General features: G+C 31.5%; 1 protein-coding gene across 1 annotated transcript; it reads right to left on the bottom strand.

Annotated features, from left to right (window-relative positions):
- Positions 1-1,862: 1,862 nt before the first annotated feature.
- LOC100251553 (ABC transporter C family member 8) lies at positions 1,863-7,978 on the bottom strand. Its single transcript, XM_059739824.1, has 12 exons — positions 7,954-7,978; positions 5,360-7,374; positions 4,957-5,277; positions 4,801-4,887; positions 4,091-4,708; positions 3,795-3,959; positions 3,399-3,693; positions 3,090-3,304; positions 2,665-2,970; positions 2,507-2,570; positions 2,168-2,407; positions 1,863-2,075 (listed from the first exon to the last, which is right to left on the bottom strand). The coding sequence occupies exons 1-12, from the start codon at positions 7,976-7,978 to the stop codon at positions 1,972-1,974; spliced, it is 4,455 nt and encodes a 1,484-aa protein (XP_059595807.1). The 3' UTR covers positions 1,863-1,971.
- Positions 7,979-19,576: the final 11,598 nt, after the last annotated feature.

Raw genomic sequence — 19,576 nt, 5'->3', positions numbered from 1 at the left:
GTTTTCTAAAAATAATAAATTTTCAGAATAATTATTAAAAAAATTTTAAGATCAATAAGTTTCTCAATTATTATGATAAAAAATCGTTTTGAATGGTATATTGGTATCTTCATATTTTGTTTCCTCCTTATCAATTATGCAACTTTTATTGGTAAAATCTTAATTTTTGGGCCAGGTCCAAAAGACAATTGTCGAAAAAGAGTCATTTGACTTGACATAAGAATAGAATTTTTTTGAATCATTAGATTCTTGATGTAATTGAAGGTTACAAAGAGGTCAAAATATGTCTTGTATGAATAAGTATTTTGTTAGGAGGATTGTATGGTGTAGGATTTTGTTTTTGTACTTTTGTGTATTAAGACCAAAGTAATACTTAGGATTTCTTTTTTTTTTTTTGTAATTTTGTGCATTAAGATTAAAGTAGTGACACTTATGATTTTTTTTTTTTAAATTTATGTAATAATAATAAAGTGCAAAGAAAAAAAAGAAAAAAATAATTTAAATTTATACATTTTCAATTGTTGAAAGATAAAAGATAGTAAAAATTCGTCAAATATCTAATTTTGATAATTAAAAAAAATTAGTATTTTCAAAATCACTTTCAAACGAACTCTAAATTTTACTTAATGATATATGGTTATCAAAAGTGTGCATCTTCATATATAAGAATCATTTCTAATATTTATAGCACTTGAAATTTTTCATCAAAAGAGTTGTTTTTAAGTGCTAAAAAAATTAAAACGTTTCCTATAATCACTTCTAAACAAGTTGACAAATGAGGGTTTAGATAATTCATTTATACAAATTATTGTTTTCCCAACTATTGACTAGATGGATTTTTGGAGTTGATTGAGGTTAAAATTTGGCTTTATGTCCTTAAGACAAATTTCACCCTACTCAAGTGCTTACAGTACAAGTAATTGTCTCCCACGATATAATGATCACTTTCTTATGATAGAAGCACTCCAAATCATAAGAAACAATAAATCATTTGATGATTTGTACTCTCTTGAATACCAAAAAACTTAGTAAGAAAAAAAAAAGATTAAACCCGAAGCTAAAAATGAAAGTTTAAGAGACTAAAAAGGAGAAACAGTGGAAAGAATGAATGAAAGAGAGAGTGAATCAGAAAAGATAAAGGGAACTCTTATTTATAGATTTTGTTGATAACTGTTATCTGTTAGAAGGGATGTGCCTTTAAAACACTAGACATATCCATTAAAGGGTTGTCTTAAGACACCAAACACATCTTTTGAAAGAGATCATGTCTTTAAAAAAGCTAGAGACAACATTTAAAACAAGTTGTGTCTATTAAGAAACAACACATCTTCCAAGAGAAAAAAAATGTGTCCTAATTTTCATTCACCTCTATATAAATTCCAACAATTATTTCATGCAGCTATTGGTGTAGAGGGCAAATCCTTTATGCCTCTGAGACCGCTTCAATTGACTGCAACAAAAGAGATGGTCGAATGGTGTTTTCTGGTTCATTGTCTTGAATAATGAAGTTCATGGTTGGATATAGAAGAAGACAAAGTTGAGGAGAATAAAAGGATGAATTATTTGGAGTTTTGTGGATGCATTTTTGGTGTATTTATTACACATTGACAATGACCCCATGATTGAACGTTATTAGCCAGTGGTTCATATGGAAGACAAGAACTAATGGTGGGTAATTCTTATGGGTTTCAATGATGGTGGGCGGCTATCACCTTGGCCTCTTCGGAATGATTAATTTACCATGTGGGTGTACAGCAGTTGGGATTATTTTTAGGGTGTGTTTGGAAGTGATTTTAGTTGAATGATATGTTTGGTTTTGGGAAAGCATCAAGAAAAGAAAAAAAAATTGTTAACCATTCATGTTAGAAACAATTCTATTCACTAGTCATTAGGCTTGATATAACAAACAGTTCATGTTTGTTGAAGAAAACAAAAGATCATTGAAAAAATAGTTTCAATTTCAGGTCTCAATTAGGAGTTCCTCCTACTGCTGGACCAGTACTCACCTACAAGCTTTGAAAAAGAGGAGTTGGTGTCCATAAGATTTGAAGGCTTATCATACTCCACAAGCTTCCCTACAAAATCAAACCAACCAGTGTTTATGAAAGCTGGCTCAATATCAACAAAACCCAGTACCCCAAATCTGCGGAGTGGAATAATTTCATACCATAAGAGAGGACCATGACCATGTCACTGTCCATGACTGTTGGAACTCTGTGAGCTACTGTAATCACTGTACAGTTTGAGAATTCCTGCCTGATAATTCTCTGCAGAATTGCATCAGTGGCAGAGTCTATGGATGCAGTGGCTTCATCTAGAACAAGGATTCTGTTTCTCTTGAGTAGAACTCGTCCAAGGCAGAAGAGCTGGCGTTGCCCAGCACTCCAGTTCTCACCTTCATCGCTCACTGTTTGATCCAAGCACAAACTTTAAAAGATAGTATAAAGTATGAGGGATTGTCAATCTTTAGTTTTTTGAGGTATTTTTTTTACTGAATTGAACTCACCAGATGAGTCTAGCAAGTTTGGAAGACTGCTGATTGTGGCCTTAAGCTGGCACTTCTCTAGAGCCTGCAACAAAGAACCAAATAAGATAATGTGATTAATTTATCGTCATTGGCTTAAATCAGAAACTGAGATCATGACTGGAAAGGAGAGGGCTCACCTTCCATATTTCATTCTCAGAGTAGAGGCCTAGAGGATCCAAGTTAGTTCGAATGCTACCCTTGAAAAGAGTTGGCTCTTGAGGGATGATGCTGAGCTTCATTCTCAAATCCTTCAGACCTATAGAACAAATGTCAAGTCCATCTACCAGGATTGTCCCGCTTTCAGGCTCTACTAGTCGGAATAGAGCACTTATCAGTGTAGTTTTGCCGCTTCCAGTCCTTCCAACGACCCCTACTCTAGTCCCTTCTTTGAATATGCAAGTGATACCCTTCAGAACCAGTGGAGAATTTGGGCGGTATTTTATCTGAAACCAACCAGAAGACAGAATCGTCGGCTTTTAAGTATTGTCACCAGAGCATTCTTTCAAGAGGTTGCTATGAGACACATCATTTAAGAGATGAACTTGATTAATAGCTTCCTTACCTTGAGATTTTGTAACTCTATCCTACCCTTGGAAGGCCATGAAGATGGTGGTCGCTTTCCATCCACAATTGCAGGAGGCTCAGATGGTATGTGCATGAACTGTTTGATCCGTTCAACTGAAACCATATAATTCGACAAGTTACAATACCATCGAGACAGCATCACTTGGGTGCCTGTCAGTGCCAGAGCATAAGAAAGAGATAGCCCCACAAGCCCTGTAAAAAAAGAAAAAGAAAGAAAAAGGCAACCATTTAACACTGAAAATCCAAAAGCACAAAGGAAAGGACTGTTGTAAGCAACTGCATATACCTGGGGCAACATAACCCTTGGGAAGTAGAACAAGAAGAAGAGCAGCAGTGACAAGAGTTAGATTCTGAAGTGCTTCTATTCTTAAAACTAGCCATTCCATAGCTGCATTAGAATAGAAAAATAGCTTTGCATCCGTGTCTATGAGCTTTAGGTAGTTTTGGAAGAATCTGTCCACCATGTTAAAAGCTCTTATAGTGACCACTCCAAGGGATGACTCGGCTGCATAATTCATTACAGGAGCTTTTGTTGTACCATTGATCCTTATTAGCTCCCTTGCAGAGGCTAAATAATACCCCTTTTAGTCAAAAGGAAAACAATGTAATCGGACTTTTGCTTTGTATTAGTGAAGAAGAAGAAGAGAGACCAAGGAATGTAAAGTAAGAAATCATTATCTACCTGAACATATTTTGCAGCTACCATAGCAAAAATGGCAACAATGAGAACTGGCCATGTGACTGAGGCCATAATTCCAATGGTTGTTAGAATATCAATACCAGCTGACAGTACAAAGATAATGGAGAAGGGTATATTTGAATCCAAAACAGTCAAATCTGAGGAAGCCTGCAAGATAGGAATATAAATCAAACGTTCTTGAGGAGTAACTAGAGCTGATGATATAATGCATTTAAGGGGGCACTAATAGAAAAGCATGGTTTTCTAACATTTTCCAGAAAGAAAGAAGATGATCTTACTCGAGTCAAGATTCGCCCAACTGGAGTAGAGTCAAAGAAGTGCATTGGAGCATTGAAAATTGAACTGGTAAAACCTGCAAAGAAGGCCTTAGAAGCTTTTAATCCTAGACGAGCTATAAGGAAAGACCTCAGGTATACAAAGACGGCACTTAGGGTTGAAATTCCAGCATAAACTCCAATTAGCATGCCATTGCTGATCTTGGGAATTTCAATGCCTAGTGCTAGCCAATAGGTTGAAGCAGCCTGAAGGGCAACAAAACCACACTGAGCTATCATGCCTGAGAACATCAGTAGTGCTCCCTTTGAGACAAGGAGATAATCCCAGAATGCCTTCCACCCAACATCGCCAATCTCCATTCCTTCTTCTTCAGTGAGCTGCCCTCCACGTAGACCCTTCATGGAAATCTCCCCTTCGCTCCTTTCTTTAGTGGGGCAAGATCCATGAGACACCTCTGGTAGAATATGATCCAATTTTTGAGTTTCTTCTCCTTCATTATTTGAAAGATCCAATACTGTTATTGCATTCTTATGAGCATTTACAAGCTGTTCAAATGCTGTCCCAGTTGTCAAGAGCTCCTCATAGCTTCCTGATTGAGTTATTCGTCCACCTTCCAGAACCTAGAAATGCAAAAAGAAAATAATTTGTTGACATAATTGGAAACTGGATACATGAGAAAATATTCATCAAATTTCAAACTAAGCCTTGTCACCAGGATTTTTTCAACTTGAGAAAGAAACTCCACTTGATGAGTCACTAGCATGACAGTTTTGTGCCGTAGAGCAGCCATGACACAGTCCTGCAATGGCATATTCAGTCAAAGTTTCGGTATGCATGTGCACGTGCAGTTTAGTATATTTAGTCTTACATTGAAAAGAATTGCAGCTGTATGTGCATCTACTGCACTAAAAGGGTCATCCAGGAGGTAGATTTCGGCATCATTATAGAGAGCCCGAGCAAGTTGAATCCTCTGTTTCTGTCCTCCACTCATATTAAGCCCTCTCTGACCGATTTCTGTTTCATCACCATGGTCAAAACTGTTTATATCCTTATCTAAGGCACATGCTTTTATGGCTTTCTCATATTTGGTTGTATCCATTGGTTTTCCACAGAGAATGTTGTCGCGAATCGTCCCACTTTGGATCCAAGAAGTCTGAGAAACATAGGCAATGGAACCGAACACATCGACCTGTTTGCAACCATCAGAAGAAAAACATGTAGTAAAACAAATTTGTAAATGATCTATAACACTAAATGATTTTGCAACTCACACTTCCTGAAATTTTTGGTATCTCTCCAAGTATAGCAAATAAGAATGATGATTTCCCTGCCCCAACTGGTCCGCAAACTGCTAATATCTGCCCCCTTTTAACTCCCAAATTTATATCTCTGAGTGTTAGAACGGCTGACTCTGGTTCCCAACTGAAATTACCGCCATTTATTACAACACTGTGATCTGAATTTGGCAATGTAACCCTTCTCATTTCTTCACTCTTGAGCTCATCATCTAGAAAAAATGCATTGAGCCGCTCAAAGGAGATCTTGGCTTGGATCATAACAGATATAGCCTCAGGTATCATTCTGACAGGTTCTCCCATGCACCGCAAGGCTGCCACAATGGTGAAAATGGTGCTGGCATTTAATGGGGCACTCCCAAAAAGGGCACATCCCAGGAAGGTAACTGAAGAGACAATGGTTGGAGACATCCAATACAGTACAGTGTTGTAACACTTCTTATACTGTGCTTCAGCCAACCATTTGAATTCAACATCCCGGAGAGATTCAATGAAGTTCTTGAATTTATCTTCCCATGACTGTAACTTGATGACTTTCATACTGTTAAGGATCTCAGAAGTAGACCTGAGTCGCTGGTCTCGGGCCATCATAAGTTGGGATTGACACTTCTGTAATATCTTTGCAAATGGCACATTAAGAAGTCCACAAACGAGAAGAGGGGCTAAGCCTGAAAGAGCACCAACACCCACAACCCCAAAGAGGACTCCAATGGACAAAAAAAGTTGCAAGATGTAACTCCATGCTGAATGGAACCACCAAGGAAATTCCCCTGTTGTATAAGCATCAACCGCAATATAATTCACAATCTGACCGGATGAATGCCTTCTCCTTCCCAAACTTGAAAGCTTGAGCTGCTTCTGATATACTGCCACCATTAAAGCTGATCTCATCCTCATCCCAAACCTCCTGGCATTGAGGAACCAATGCCTTTGAGACACAGATTCAACCACCTTGGAAATGATTAAACACCCCATTAAGAAGACGCCCTCTTGCCAATTTTCTTCATCGCGAGTTGAATACTTTACAAATGCATAAAGCAACAAAGGAGAAACTACTACAGAAATTGTCCTGAGCAATGCACAGAGCCCTACAAAAATCATTTCCTTCAAGTAGACTATGGCTAATGCCCGAAAAACCAAGTTATCAGTACTGCTTGAGCTTCTTTCTCTTTGAAGACATTCCCATGCTTGAGAAAACTTTTGGTAGGCTAGTTCAGCTTCATCTTCTGATGCTAGAGGAGGAACGTCCTCTAGGACTAATGGTTTCGAGTTACCCAAGCAAAGTATAGGATTAATCCAAGAAAATGTCAACTTAGTAATAAAGCTAATCTTCCCTACTTCAGTTCTTCTTACAGGCTTTTTGGCCAGTAGAGGTTCAGACTCACTCTTATCTGGGGTAGTATCTTCAGAGACAGAATGGAAAATGTTCCTAAATGCACAAAAGATAAGCAAGGAGTTCACAAGCCATGGCACTATGTCAAAGATTTTGATGTTGTGAGTTTTTACCAAAATTTCAATGTTTAGGGTTGAAACCAATGAGAAGAAGGTCAACCACCAAAGGAAACTAAGAATCCTGCTCCATTTGGAACTTCGAACAAGCAGTGAAACTGCTAAAGATATCCAAGTTAGCCCTCTAACAAAGTAAACCAACCAACCCAAAGGCTGAGACCCACCATTTCTCACAACTAAATCCCAGAAACCAGCACTGACGTATGCAATGCCAGTAAGAGCACAACAGATTGAAACACCCCCAGAGACCCAATCCCTCCTGCTGCACCCACTAATCTCATGTTTTCTAATATAGCCTATAACCAAAATCACAGAGAAAACAGAGAGAAACAGGAGATTCAAGACATCTAATATAGTTCTTTGAATACAAAAAGAACCCAGATCAAGTTCTTCCCCACAAACCCAAGAGAACCCACCTGTATATCCACCAAATGAAGGCCAATCAGAATCACAACTCTTGAAAAGAAGTACAAATACACATACTCAAGAAAACATGTAGCAAAATCATACACATCAGTGGAAAAACAATGTGTGAAACCCATAAATGGAAAGGCAAGAAAGAACAAGAAAACAAAATGGTATTCCATAATCTTTGTCCACTTGACATAACCAAACAAAAACCACAAAACATTTGCTATCAAACAAGCAAGAAGATTCAAGGTCCAGATGAGTAAATATTCATCCATTCATGTGCATAGACATGCAAAAAGAAACTCATCATGGACAGCCCAATATACATTGCAGTCCATATCGACACATGTGGATTATATTAATAATTTTTAAGCTTTTAGGAAAATTAGTACTTCCTTGTCTTGTCCACACATGCTCCCATCTCAAATTGTAAAAAGTTTTTTAAAATCATTTTCAAAAATTAAATTTAATTTTAATTTAAATCTGACTATTTAGTATTTACATCCCATAAGCAAAGCAGAATGATAACACTGATAAGCTAAATATTTGGGCCAGTTGTCAAAGAAGAAGAAGATTCAAGGTCCAAATACACTGATAAAAAATAAAATAAAATTTAAAAAAAAAAAAGGAAAAAGAAAAATGGGAGTTACCTAGTGAGATCTCCAAGGAAGCCATTGTTGGAGAGTAGCTGAGCTTGATTGTAGAGGAAACAGAGGTGACCTATATGCATATGTGGGAGCTCAAATGCAAAAATATAATATTATTTGTTGAATAGCAGGTTGATTTATGGTTATAAAATAAATTATGAATACATTAAAATATTTTTGAAAGGGAGCTTTCTGGTATAAAATACTTTTGTTGTTGAAATTAGAAAAGAAAGTGCTCCTCTCATGGCTCCCCCATGAAATTGAATAAATAAAAAAATATTTGTGGAAAATAAAAGTATGATCCCATAATCCATGCCCATGTAATTTTGTCTGAAATAAAGTTATTTGCTTAATATTTCCTCAATTTCACAACTTCTTTGTTCCATTCCATGCAGAATTATAAGGAATAATGACAAAAATAAAAATAAAAATTGCCAATAGCTTTACAATAACATGGCTTGTAGAGATGGGTATAATTCAAATATGATAAGTATTCGGTGGTGGTTGTTGTGGGGTAGTTAGCACCCCGAGGTTTGGCTTCCCATAGAGAGTCTTAAGGACTTGTTCATGAAGGTTTTTTGGTTATTAAAAAAAAAGTCATGAAACATTTAGTCATAATTGTTCTTAAAAATGGAAAACATTCTCTGTCATTCCCCAAAACCTACTCTAAGGGCATCACGGTCATTTCACACCTCAAGCCCAAAGGCTTAAAGTAGAAATGACACAAACATTCGTATTGTAACTGAAAATTTACCAATTACCAAATTCCTATTCAGAATAGTATGACAAAATTCTAAAATCTTCAAATATCAACTTTAAAAAAACCTACTACATCAGTCCTGCGAGGTAGCTCAGTCGATCCGACCTTGGGTTTGCTCCCCAATGGTCACCAGTTCGAATCCCCTCAGGGCCACTAGAAGTTTACCCGATCATTAACTTCAAGGCCCCATGGGATTAGTCAAGGTGCACGTAAGCTGTCCCGGACAACCACGGTTATAAAAAATAAAAATAAAAAACTACTACATCAACCAAAGTGTTATTATCCAAATAACTCCAAAGTCGAAATAATTCAAACGAGAATTAAGTTTTAACATCTAAACAATATCCAAAATAAAAAGAGTTTAAACAAATGCCTTAATAAAGCCAAATTTCCCTTCTAACGGTCACTCCTCGTCCGAACTGAGGTTACCTGAAAGATTGTCAACAAAGGGGGATGAACTCAAAGCCCAATAAGAAACATTAATACAGTTTCATGGATCAAACATTTTCAATCATGCTTGTAAATAGGAGATATAACATATACTTATTTTCATAAAATCTTTTGAGTTCAAAATACTAATACATTCAAACTTTTCAACAAAACTTTTTCATATCCATTTCAAAACAATTTCTCATCAAAACCAAATCAAATACATTCAAAATATCTTTACCCTGATTATCAAATAACAAATGGTGTCCAATTAGGTGGGACTTTACAAATGAGTGGCTAGTTTTAAATTTGTTCTAGTTAAGGTGAATAAAACCAAATGTCAACAATTATAACTCGTTAACTAGGGTCATAAAGTCAACTATTATAACTCATTGATTAGAACCATAAGATCAACTATTATAACTCGTTGATTAGGGTCATATAATATCAACTATTATAACCCGTTAACTAAGGTCGAAAATGTCAACAATTATAACTCGTTGACTAGGGCTATATAATCCAAAGTCAAACACTTTATTTCATTAATTCAAACTTACAAAACAAAATATCATATCTCCTCAATTTTTCATTTTTCACAAACAAAGAAAATTCTCAAAAATACTTTCCATACAAAACACATATTTGATCCATGTGAAAAGATAAAAATAATATTTTTACACATTTCAAAATACAATATAAAAAGAAAATTATTTTCTTTTATAAAAATCTGCATTAATTTCCCTTACTTTAAAAAAAACACTCAAAATCTTGAAGTATTTAACTCTGAAGAATTTCCTCCTCACCTAACATAATATCATACACAATATTGATTATTGATTATTAATTTAAATATATAAATTTGACAATCTTAAAAATATTTTATTTAATATTAGAGATCCTAATTAATTTCTCATATTAATATTATTACCATCCAATATTATTTTCAACTTCCTAAACAATAATTTATTTCTCTTTTCTAACTTATCTAAATTAAATCTTTTAAGAATATTTATTTACATTAAACTATTATTACTATTATTTAAATCTCCTATCGAAACTTAATAAATACCTCATGCAATTCTTTTTTTTTTTTTTATCTCCTAACAACTCCACACCAACTCCATTCATTATTATTGTTTCTTTTATTATTATTATTATTATTATTATTATTAATTTCAATACCTAACAACACATTAACCTATTTCTCTTTCAAGCCATCAACGTCCTTTTCTTCCTCATTGTTTACCACAATACTATTTACTTCATTTCCTAGGTCAGCATGCAGACCATTTCTTTGTTTTTTTTTTTTTTCAACATGCCAAATCCTTCCTGTGCATCTTTCATCATTTTTTTTCCCCACTAAAGTCAAAACTTTTAACCTCAAATTTTATGTAATTTTCACATCTGAAACCATATAATTTTTTTTTATCTAAATCTATTCATTTGAGTAATCAAAATTTATCGATCTCCATTAGTAAATCAAACTATGTTCATAATTTTTTAATCTTTTTAACCTAAAAATTAATTAAACGAACTATAATCAAAATTGATATACTTCAAAGAATATTTAAAGTGCTCAAAATTAATTAACGAATATAAAATATTAATTTAAGGATTAAAAATCTTACTTGAAAAATTAATTTTCAAACCCTAAACCTCCAAATCTTCAACCCTATACTCTTTTATCTTTCTATATCTGTGTAAAAGGGTTTTCTGAATAGAGAAGATAAGAAAAATCTAATTTATATCTAGGGGTTTTAAATACGAAAAGATATTTTTACCCTTATTAAATTACTTTAATTAATTAATAATTTTTGAATTACGATTTTACCCCTAAATTGGGTTTGGAGCACTACATTTTTGGTATTGAAAATGAGTTTTAAATAATTTATTTTGAAAATAATTTTTTTAAAAGAACAAATTTGAAGTATTTTAAGATGCTTTTTGCAAGTTTTTATATTATATATACGTGACTCCTAGTGAAAAAATTATTTTTAAGAACTATTATCAAATTATTTTTTTAGAACTATTTTTGTAAAAACATTATCAAATAGACCCTAAATTATTTCAAAAGGGAAATCTTCTCTTTTTCTCTTTTTCTCTTTTTTTATTTTTTTGGTTTTCAATACCAAATAACTAACAAATTCCACTAAAACTACTAAAGGATAAGTTAAGAACAAATGTTTTGGTAACAAGTATTTATAAAAATTCATCCCCCTTTATGAGAATAAGGCCCTTGAGTGACATGGACCTAGGGAAGGAGCCACACTTGATTGGGCTAGAGTCCAAATCATGGCCCAATCCATTCTAGATCCATGGGCCTAAGACCTGCACTTCATTGGCTTTACTAAATTCATTATTTCAAATTTCCACTTATTTTAGGAGACTCAAAGGACAAAAGAGAAAAAACAAATTGAAGAAATGTAAGAAAATTATATTGAACTGAACTGTTTTTCTCCATATTTTATAATAAACTTTTGATTTAAAAAATTTTTTGAAAAATTATTCTTAAAACAGGTAATTATTTAGAACAAATTTACTATGGTTATATTTGATTCTCGTAAAATATTAAAGAAAGTAAAAAAATTGATAAGAAAAATAATTTTCTCATATTTTGTTTCACTATGAAAAATATAAAAAAAAATCAAATATAATTAAAATTAGTTAAAAATTGATGCAATTTAAAATTATTTAATCTTAATACAATGGAAAATAAATAAATTAAACAAGTTTAAAAAAAACATATAAAAATAATTTATTATTTTTTAATCTATTTTTTATTTCCTTCTACTTTTTCTCTTTATTTTCTTTCTTTTGCATTTTTTCTCAAATTTTTCGGAACCAAACATAGCTTATATTTCCATGTGTTTTTCTATAAAGCACTCTAAAACATAATTAAAAATAATATTATAAACTTTTGTATCATTTTGGATTCTTGATCAATTAAAAACGATTTTTGAAAACTAATAAGGATGTGAAGAACAAACTCAACTTACTTATAAACAACGTTGATTAACCAATTCCCCAGTCTCCATTCATTAGGTGATTCATAGTGAAAAGAACGAACTTGTAAAAACCTTTTTTTTTTCTCATATTTTCCTGGTATCCAAACATAGCATTAGGGTTTAGCTCAATTTATTGGGGAAATTTCTGAAAGGAATTTCTTTCCCTTCACCATCAATGGGCTCCTAATATGACAAATTCTAAAAGAATTTTGCACCAAATGTGTTGAATGGAAAACATATGGCTGCAACAAGAGTCAGAAAAAGGGCTCTGAAATACTACCCATAAATAAATAATAAAAAAAAAAAGGCTATCTGCCATAATTTTTGCTTTCAAGACAAAGAACTTTTCCTATTCAAACAAACAGACCTTTCCCTCTCCCTCATAATCAACTCACTCACCCAGTCACCCTACATATATCCCTCTGCATTATTCATTATTCACCAACACACTCTCCATTGAATCATCTCAAAAACCCAAAGGCAGCCCCCACCAACCCCAAATAAATAAATAAATAAATATAAATAAATAAAAAATAAAAAAAAATCTAAAAAAGGCTTTTTGGGTACTCCTTGAGTGTGTGTGGATCAAAATCGTGGGTGACCCACCTCTGGAAAAGCTGCATTATTGAGCTTCTGCCACATCTTGCATTCAAATCATGCCCAGATATCAAGGGAATTACATTATGCTTCCCTGTTCATCAAGTTTTCCCTGTTTTGGTCAGTGTTTTTTTTGTTTTTTTTTTTTTTTTAGCACCCATGAGTAGAAGAAGAAAGAGCCTATTCATTGGGCCTGTCCCTTTCGGATCTGCCATTACCAGATTGAGCCCATCACCATATATGATGAAATTACCAAAAATATCAAAACAAAAAAAAAAAAAACAAAACAAAAGGTTTCAGCTTTTGGCATCAAAAAAGTGCTTCTCACTGTGGCTAGGGCTGAATGCCCTCCCCCCATCCACGTGAATGAAAAATAAAAATGATCAAAGCATAAAGAATGCAATGCAATCATATGGTGATTTGGCACAAATAATATTATTAGTGCATGAAACATCAGTGTAAGATCTTTTTTAATATTATAATATTTTTTTGATATCCTATATTATATGATATGGGAGAAAATGTATATATTCCCTTTAACCTTAAAAATAAGTCAATTCCCGACTTGGCTAATGTTATGAGACATAACGAGGACATCATATTCGTATGCAGAATAGTGATGATATTTCACAGGGGAAAAGTTTCTTATTAACCTTATAGACGCCCCATTGAACCTAGTAAGAATGACATTTATATGATTGGACATAAAATAAGGCAACAATAGACAAAATCCACGTAATTGGAAGTAAATAAGGCAGAATGAGGTTTGAGTGTTAAGCTCTAATATGGGGAGGTAGTAAAATAATACCATTCAAAATATGTAATATCTACATAATTAAAAACATATAAGATAAGATAAGAGAAAATGAAGAAAATATCTAAACGGAAAAGGGCATGGTGAGTCGAGTAGGGTTTCCTGTCCCATCAATTCTATTATATATATATATATAGAACAAGTTTCCTATGTCACCTCATCCCGTGCCAATTTAAAATTTCACATTTAATTTTTAAAATAAAATATTATATATATATATATATAAAGACTAGTTTTGGGGTTAACGAATAAGGTAACGGTCCCCACCTTGTATTCAATTGGGGCTTATTTAATTCATACTAATTATTATCCACCGTTGCCCATCCATTAAGGGCGATCCCATAAGACCTAAGGCGACAATGAACTCTTTTTTTTCTCACCTCTACTTTTAAGACTTTTGATGTTGAAGAATTATCATTACTAATATTCCCCTTTAACAGCTCATTTCATATTTATAAGCATTGATTTAATGCTAATGCATACGTAACATAGCATTAATATAATATTATATAATGGGTGAGCTGGCCACCAGGTCATGAATTTGATGACACCTTTTTTAGGCTTTTGGTTGATATTATGCTCAATAAAATTATTTTATTCTTCTTGTAATTAATTATTCTATCATCCATCTTAATCATACTTAAGACTTTCTCAATCCAATTATTTAATGTAGTTTCTTGTGGGAGTAAATCCAAATCCCTACCACAACTTCTTAACTACTAAAAATAACTTTTTTTTTTGTTTTGAAATCGAATGTTTCACACTTTTACATTTTATAACATGGGAAGGGATGACTATAGGTACTCGTTTCGTCACATCTCTATTAATATAAAAACAATGATACGACAAAAATGAAGGGTAACAAAGTTTGATACGCATCACTAGCACAACTCGAATTCAGTACATTTAAAAAATAAATAAATAAATAATTGAGTAGAATTATGTTTAAATCAAATTTGTGTGAACCTATATAAATAATTTAATAAAATTTGATCCGTTTAATATTCATGTTGTGAACCTAATTATGACTATAAACTATTTAGCTTATTTTTAATTCATTTTAGGTCAATTAAGTAATAAATATATATTAGTCGATATGTTAATTAAATGTACTTATATAAAACGGAATTAAACTTTATTATTAAATAAAAATAATTTTATTAAATCACATTTGAGTTTATATTTTTAACCTGATTATTATTCATATCATATTTGAATTGAAATATTAAATGTCGGAACTTTTACGCGACATGGAATATTTATACATTTTATTTTTATATATATACCAAAAAAATGATCCTAAAATATGGTTAATAAAAATTATTAAAAATATCCTGACAAGTCAAAACAACCATTCCAAACATTCAAAATCAAGGGCACCCATGTCCAAAATTTTGGACACACAAGTTGGACAAAAATTTGAAATTTGAAAAGAGTTGTCAAGTGGCTCCAATTGGGCATTAATGAAAGTAGCTTTGGAGAGAAGAAAGGCCCAGCCAGCATTTAATGACCTGAAAATTTTTGCACAAACCTCTCTCTTTCACTTGGCCCAATATCCTAATCCCTTTTGTTCCCTCTTTAATTAATTAATTATTTTAGTGCAAATCATCAATCTTCTATTATTGCCTCTAAAAATATCTCTCCTTGTGGATTGATTCTATAAATAAAAGAAAAAAAGAAAAAAAAAAGAAAATAATGGGTTTTTAAAATTATCTTTTGATGATTTATTATCTAAATTTTATCGAGATATTGAGGAGAAAATTTGATACAAATAAAGTTTTTGGTATTATATAAGTATAAATTTTTCTTAATTATATAGACGGATTTTAAAACTTTGAAGACTTATTTGAATCGGAGTAGACAATATCACTTTTTAGTATTTAAATTTTTCTAAACAAAACTTAAAAAAAACGATAACTAAATATCACTTTTTATAAAAATAAAATTTAAATTTATAAATAAATTAATTCATGAAAAATGAAAACTCTATAATATTAAGTATAATTATCTATTAATGTACATTTTAAAAATAATAATTTTTAAAATATATTATTGGGAAAATGTTATCCAAGAAAATTGTTTTGGTGTCTTTAATTTTGTGCAAATTTATATAAATATTATTCAATATCACAAGCATTCAAAATGTTTTAATTTTATTTGTAAAAAAAAAAACTCAAGATTACATAAAATAATAATAATAACAATAATTTTCTTTTGTCTCTTGTATGAAAGTTTAAAACAAAAAAAAACATAAAGACAAATTTTTGCAATACTGTCAGGGCTGTGGTATAAGCTCCCACTGCTGTGACTGGCTGGGCTGATGCCCCCTTCAGATGAAAGAGACTACTACTACACCCTGGTGTTTTTTTTTTTTTTAATATGTATAAAAAATAAATAAATTTGGTCATGACTGATGAGAAAATCAATGTGGGTTTTGGAATTTGGAGTTCTGAATTTGAGGGTCTTTGTCCTTATTTTCTATTTTAAAATTTGCCCAATACAGACAAAACAACCCTTTGGACCTGCATCTTGCCTCTTTTATTTATTTATTTATTTTTATTTGTGAATATTAATTAAACTTTGGAATAATGATAAGTTTAATTTATTATACCCAAAAAAGCTTATCATTAATTAAATTAAAATTGAATGTATTTATTCCAACTCTAAAAAGTGTGAAGTCATTATCCCAAATTCCAATGCATTCACATGCATATTGTTTAAAGGGCTTCAAAAAAGGGCTAATGAATTTGAGGGGTCATGTTTGTTCATAATTATTATTAATTCAACATGCACATATAAAAAAATAAAAAATAAAAAATCTTCATTAGATATTTGGAAAGTTTTTTTTTGTACCTAGAAAGTGTTTTAAAGCTTATTTCTTAGTGAAATTAGAAAACACTTTTAATCTAAAGAAAAAAAATTATTTAACAAAATTTAAAAAACACTTATAATGTTTTTTTAAGAAATATTTGATAAGTGATTATTTTAATAACACTTTGTTAACGAAATTACACACACGAGTAAATAATAAAAAAAAAATACAAGACTTTCATCGTGATTTGATGATCAATGTGATCCCTACGTCCACGAAGTGCACCAATACTCAATAATTCACTAATTAAAATGAATAAGAAGAGTTACAATTGTAAAACTCTTGAAAAAAATATCTCAATTATGATCATACTCTCTAAAAAACAAAACTTTAAACATAAAAATGTTAAATATATAATAGAGGTAAACTTGTCAATTATCACATAAAAATAAAAAAATAAAAATCTCTAGAGGACACTGACCCCTTAAACCTCCGTGAGCACATCAAGAATTTCAACCCCCAGGAGCTCATTAGATAGTTTGACTGCATTGACATCCAAAACGAAATTCAAAAAAACCGATTCAAGTTTCATAATCCAACACACTTTTAAATGAAACATTTTTATTAAAAATACTCCGAGTTAAACATTATAAAACACACTCTAATATTTTAGATTGTTTTCTTCATCTTCACAAATTTGTATCTAATCATCTTGAATTACGTCGATTATTTTCACTTAATACGGTGTTACACAAATAAATCAACATATTAGTTATTTATTTAATTATTTTTGAAGTGTTTTATATAATAAAAACCAGAATTATTTATTTAATATTTTTTGCATAGTAATTAAAATATTAATTATTTATGGAGTTAAATTAAAAAATAATTTCCAAATTTGATGATTCCATTGCCAAGACCCTTTCAACATAGATGTCCCAATCGAGTCGTCCACCATCCTCTTATATATATTTGGTGTGACCATGTGATAATTTATTGGGAACATAGAAAATATTTTTAATTAATTATATATTTTAAAAAACTAAATCGATCAACAAATTTAATGTTGTTTTTAGTCTTCCTTCCAAACAAGAACTTAAAAAATAATTAATTTCTAAAAATATGTATAAAAATTTAAAAAATGAAGGTTAAGACAAATTAATAGGAGAATATTTAGAAGCACGTTTCCATTTTAATATTTTACGAGATCGGTGTTGTCTTATTCAAAGAAAACAAAATAAATTTATAAATAAATAAATAATATAATTAATAAATAAAATGAAATAAAAGTGGGTAATAAGATAATAATTTAGTCCCTCAAAACATATAATCAATTCTTTCGCAGGTTCGAAAGCTGGGACATGATCCGTTGTAAGTGGCGCCAAAACCGATGACATCGGCCATCAAAACATCGCCGTTTAGTCGCCATCGCCGTAGACTTGATCAAGTACTCTCATCTTTTCTCATTTTTTTAAATAATTATTTTTAATATCTTATATTTGCAATTTTTTTTTTCCAAAATAATCCCTTTAAATTTTTTTAAATGGGTTCAAATATTTTATACCTTATCTTCCATCAATTCTCGGATTTTCATTGAATTAATTTTCGTTTTCAATTATAATTAATAATCATAAATTATGACATTGACTATCTGACAAATAAAGTGAATAACAGAGCTTTCGTGATCGGGTCATAAGCCTCTTATCTTTATTCACACCTCAACATCAAATTTAATTTTTATTAATGGTTGGAGATATGTTTCGGTTTTTTCTTTATTTTCGGATTTGATCTATGTTATTAAGTTTTTTAACACTTTATATTAAAAATGTAAAATTCAACTGGTAGATTTTTTATTTTTACTTTTTTAATTTGGATTAAATTTATTTTCTATTTAATGAATAAAAATAGAAAAATTTAAGAAATTAAAATATGACTTGGGGAAATGGAGTGGGAGGGACAGCACATGAGCAGTTGACGGAGATGGAAAACGGCAGGTGGGACCAATTAGACTCCCCTAATTTAACTCTGGTTAGCCGTAGGCAGGGTTAGGGTTTAGGGTTTTAACCTCACCTTCCGGTTAGCATTTAATGACTCATTTTCAAAAATTAAATTCAGTATCAGCCAAATTACTCATATGCCACTCTTTCGGCCTTTATTTACCAAAATGCCATATCAGTTTCACCGCCTCTCTTCCTGCTGCACGTGGTCACCTGTGGCGCCAGTATTCAGTACAGGTGGTGCAGAAACTGGTTTCTGCTCCTCCCTTGATCTCAGCCGTTGGTTCTGCTTTTTCCTGATCAGAGGCAGGTATCATGTGGACCATTTTGGACTCTTTCATTTGACTACTTTTTTTTTTTTTTTTTCAAAAATCTAAATTATATAATGTTACAAAATTTTAAAAATTATTAGAAAATAAGGGAAAACAAGTTAGAATCCAAAGGTGACAGTCGTCACCGTCATCGGGGACCAATCGTCTACAGGGAAAGGCCTGTGATAAAAAAGGGTGACAGGCGACTACTACACGAGACTTCTTTTTCCTACAAACAGAGGATTCTGATTGGACGCCGCCTATTCTAAAAATCTAAAATCTTAGAGAAAGAAAGAAAAATGGAAAAAAACAAAAGCAGAAAGGACAAGCTCAAAAGCCAAACACAGCCTTTTGCTTTTGGCGCTGCACATATTCAAATGTTCCAAAGCAGGCAGTTCATTTTCCCAATGCAAATTGCAAACTTCCTTATTTTATTTTTTTATTATTTTAAAATAAAATATATATACCATCCTAATAATATATGAAATACCTCTCTAACATGAGCCCAAAATTTGGTCATTTTCGTAATTTTATTTTATTTTTAAAAAATCAAATGTTTTGCATGGAGTCTTCTAATCAAAAATTGAAAATACAAATATATATAAGCGGTTGATAAAAAAAATAGAAAAATTATTGTTTATATATGAAAAATGATTCGAATCGCTTTTAAAAACAATAATTCATAATTTCATGAATAATCCATTTTGTTTTTCCTACTACCATTCCATTGCTTAATTTTTTGATTTAAAATTTATTATATAATCCTAATTATTTATTAAAATCAAATCAAATTATTAAACTTATATATATTTCTTTATTGATATTAAATAATAAAATCATGCAAGAAAAATAAGAGTAGAAGGAAACATTAACTATCGGGCTTGTTTAATAATTATTTTCA

The sequence above is a fragment of the Vitis vinifera genome, chromosome 9 (assembly GCF_030704535.1).
Source record: "Vitis vinifera cultivar Pinot Noir 40024 chromosome 9, ASM3070453v1".
Lineage (NCBI taxonomy): Eukaryota > Viridiplantae > Streptophyta > Magnoliopsida > Vitales > Vitaceae > Vitis > Vitis vinifera.
Note: the sequence above shows the minus strand (reverse complement) of the source record. Positions and strands in the feature narration are given on the sequence as shown.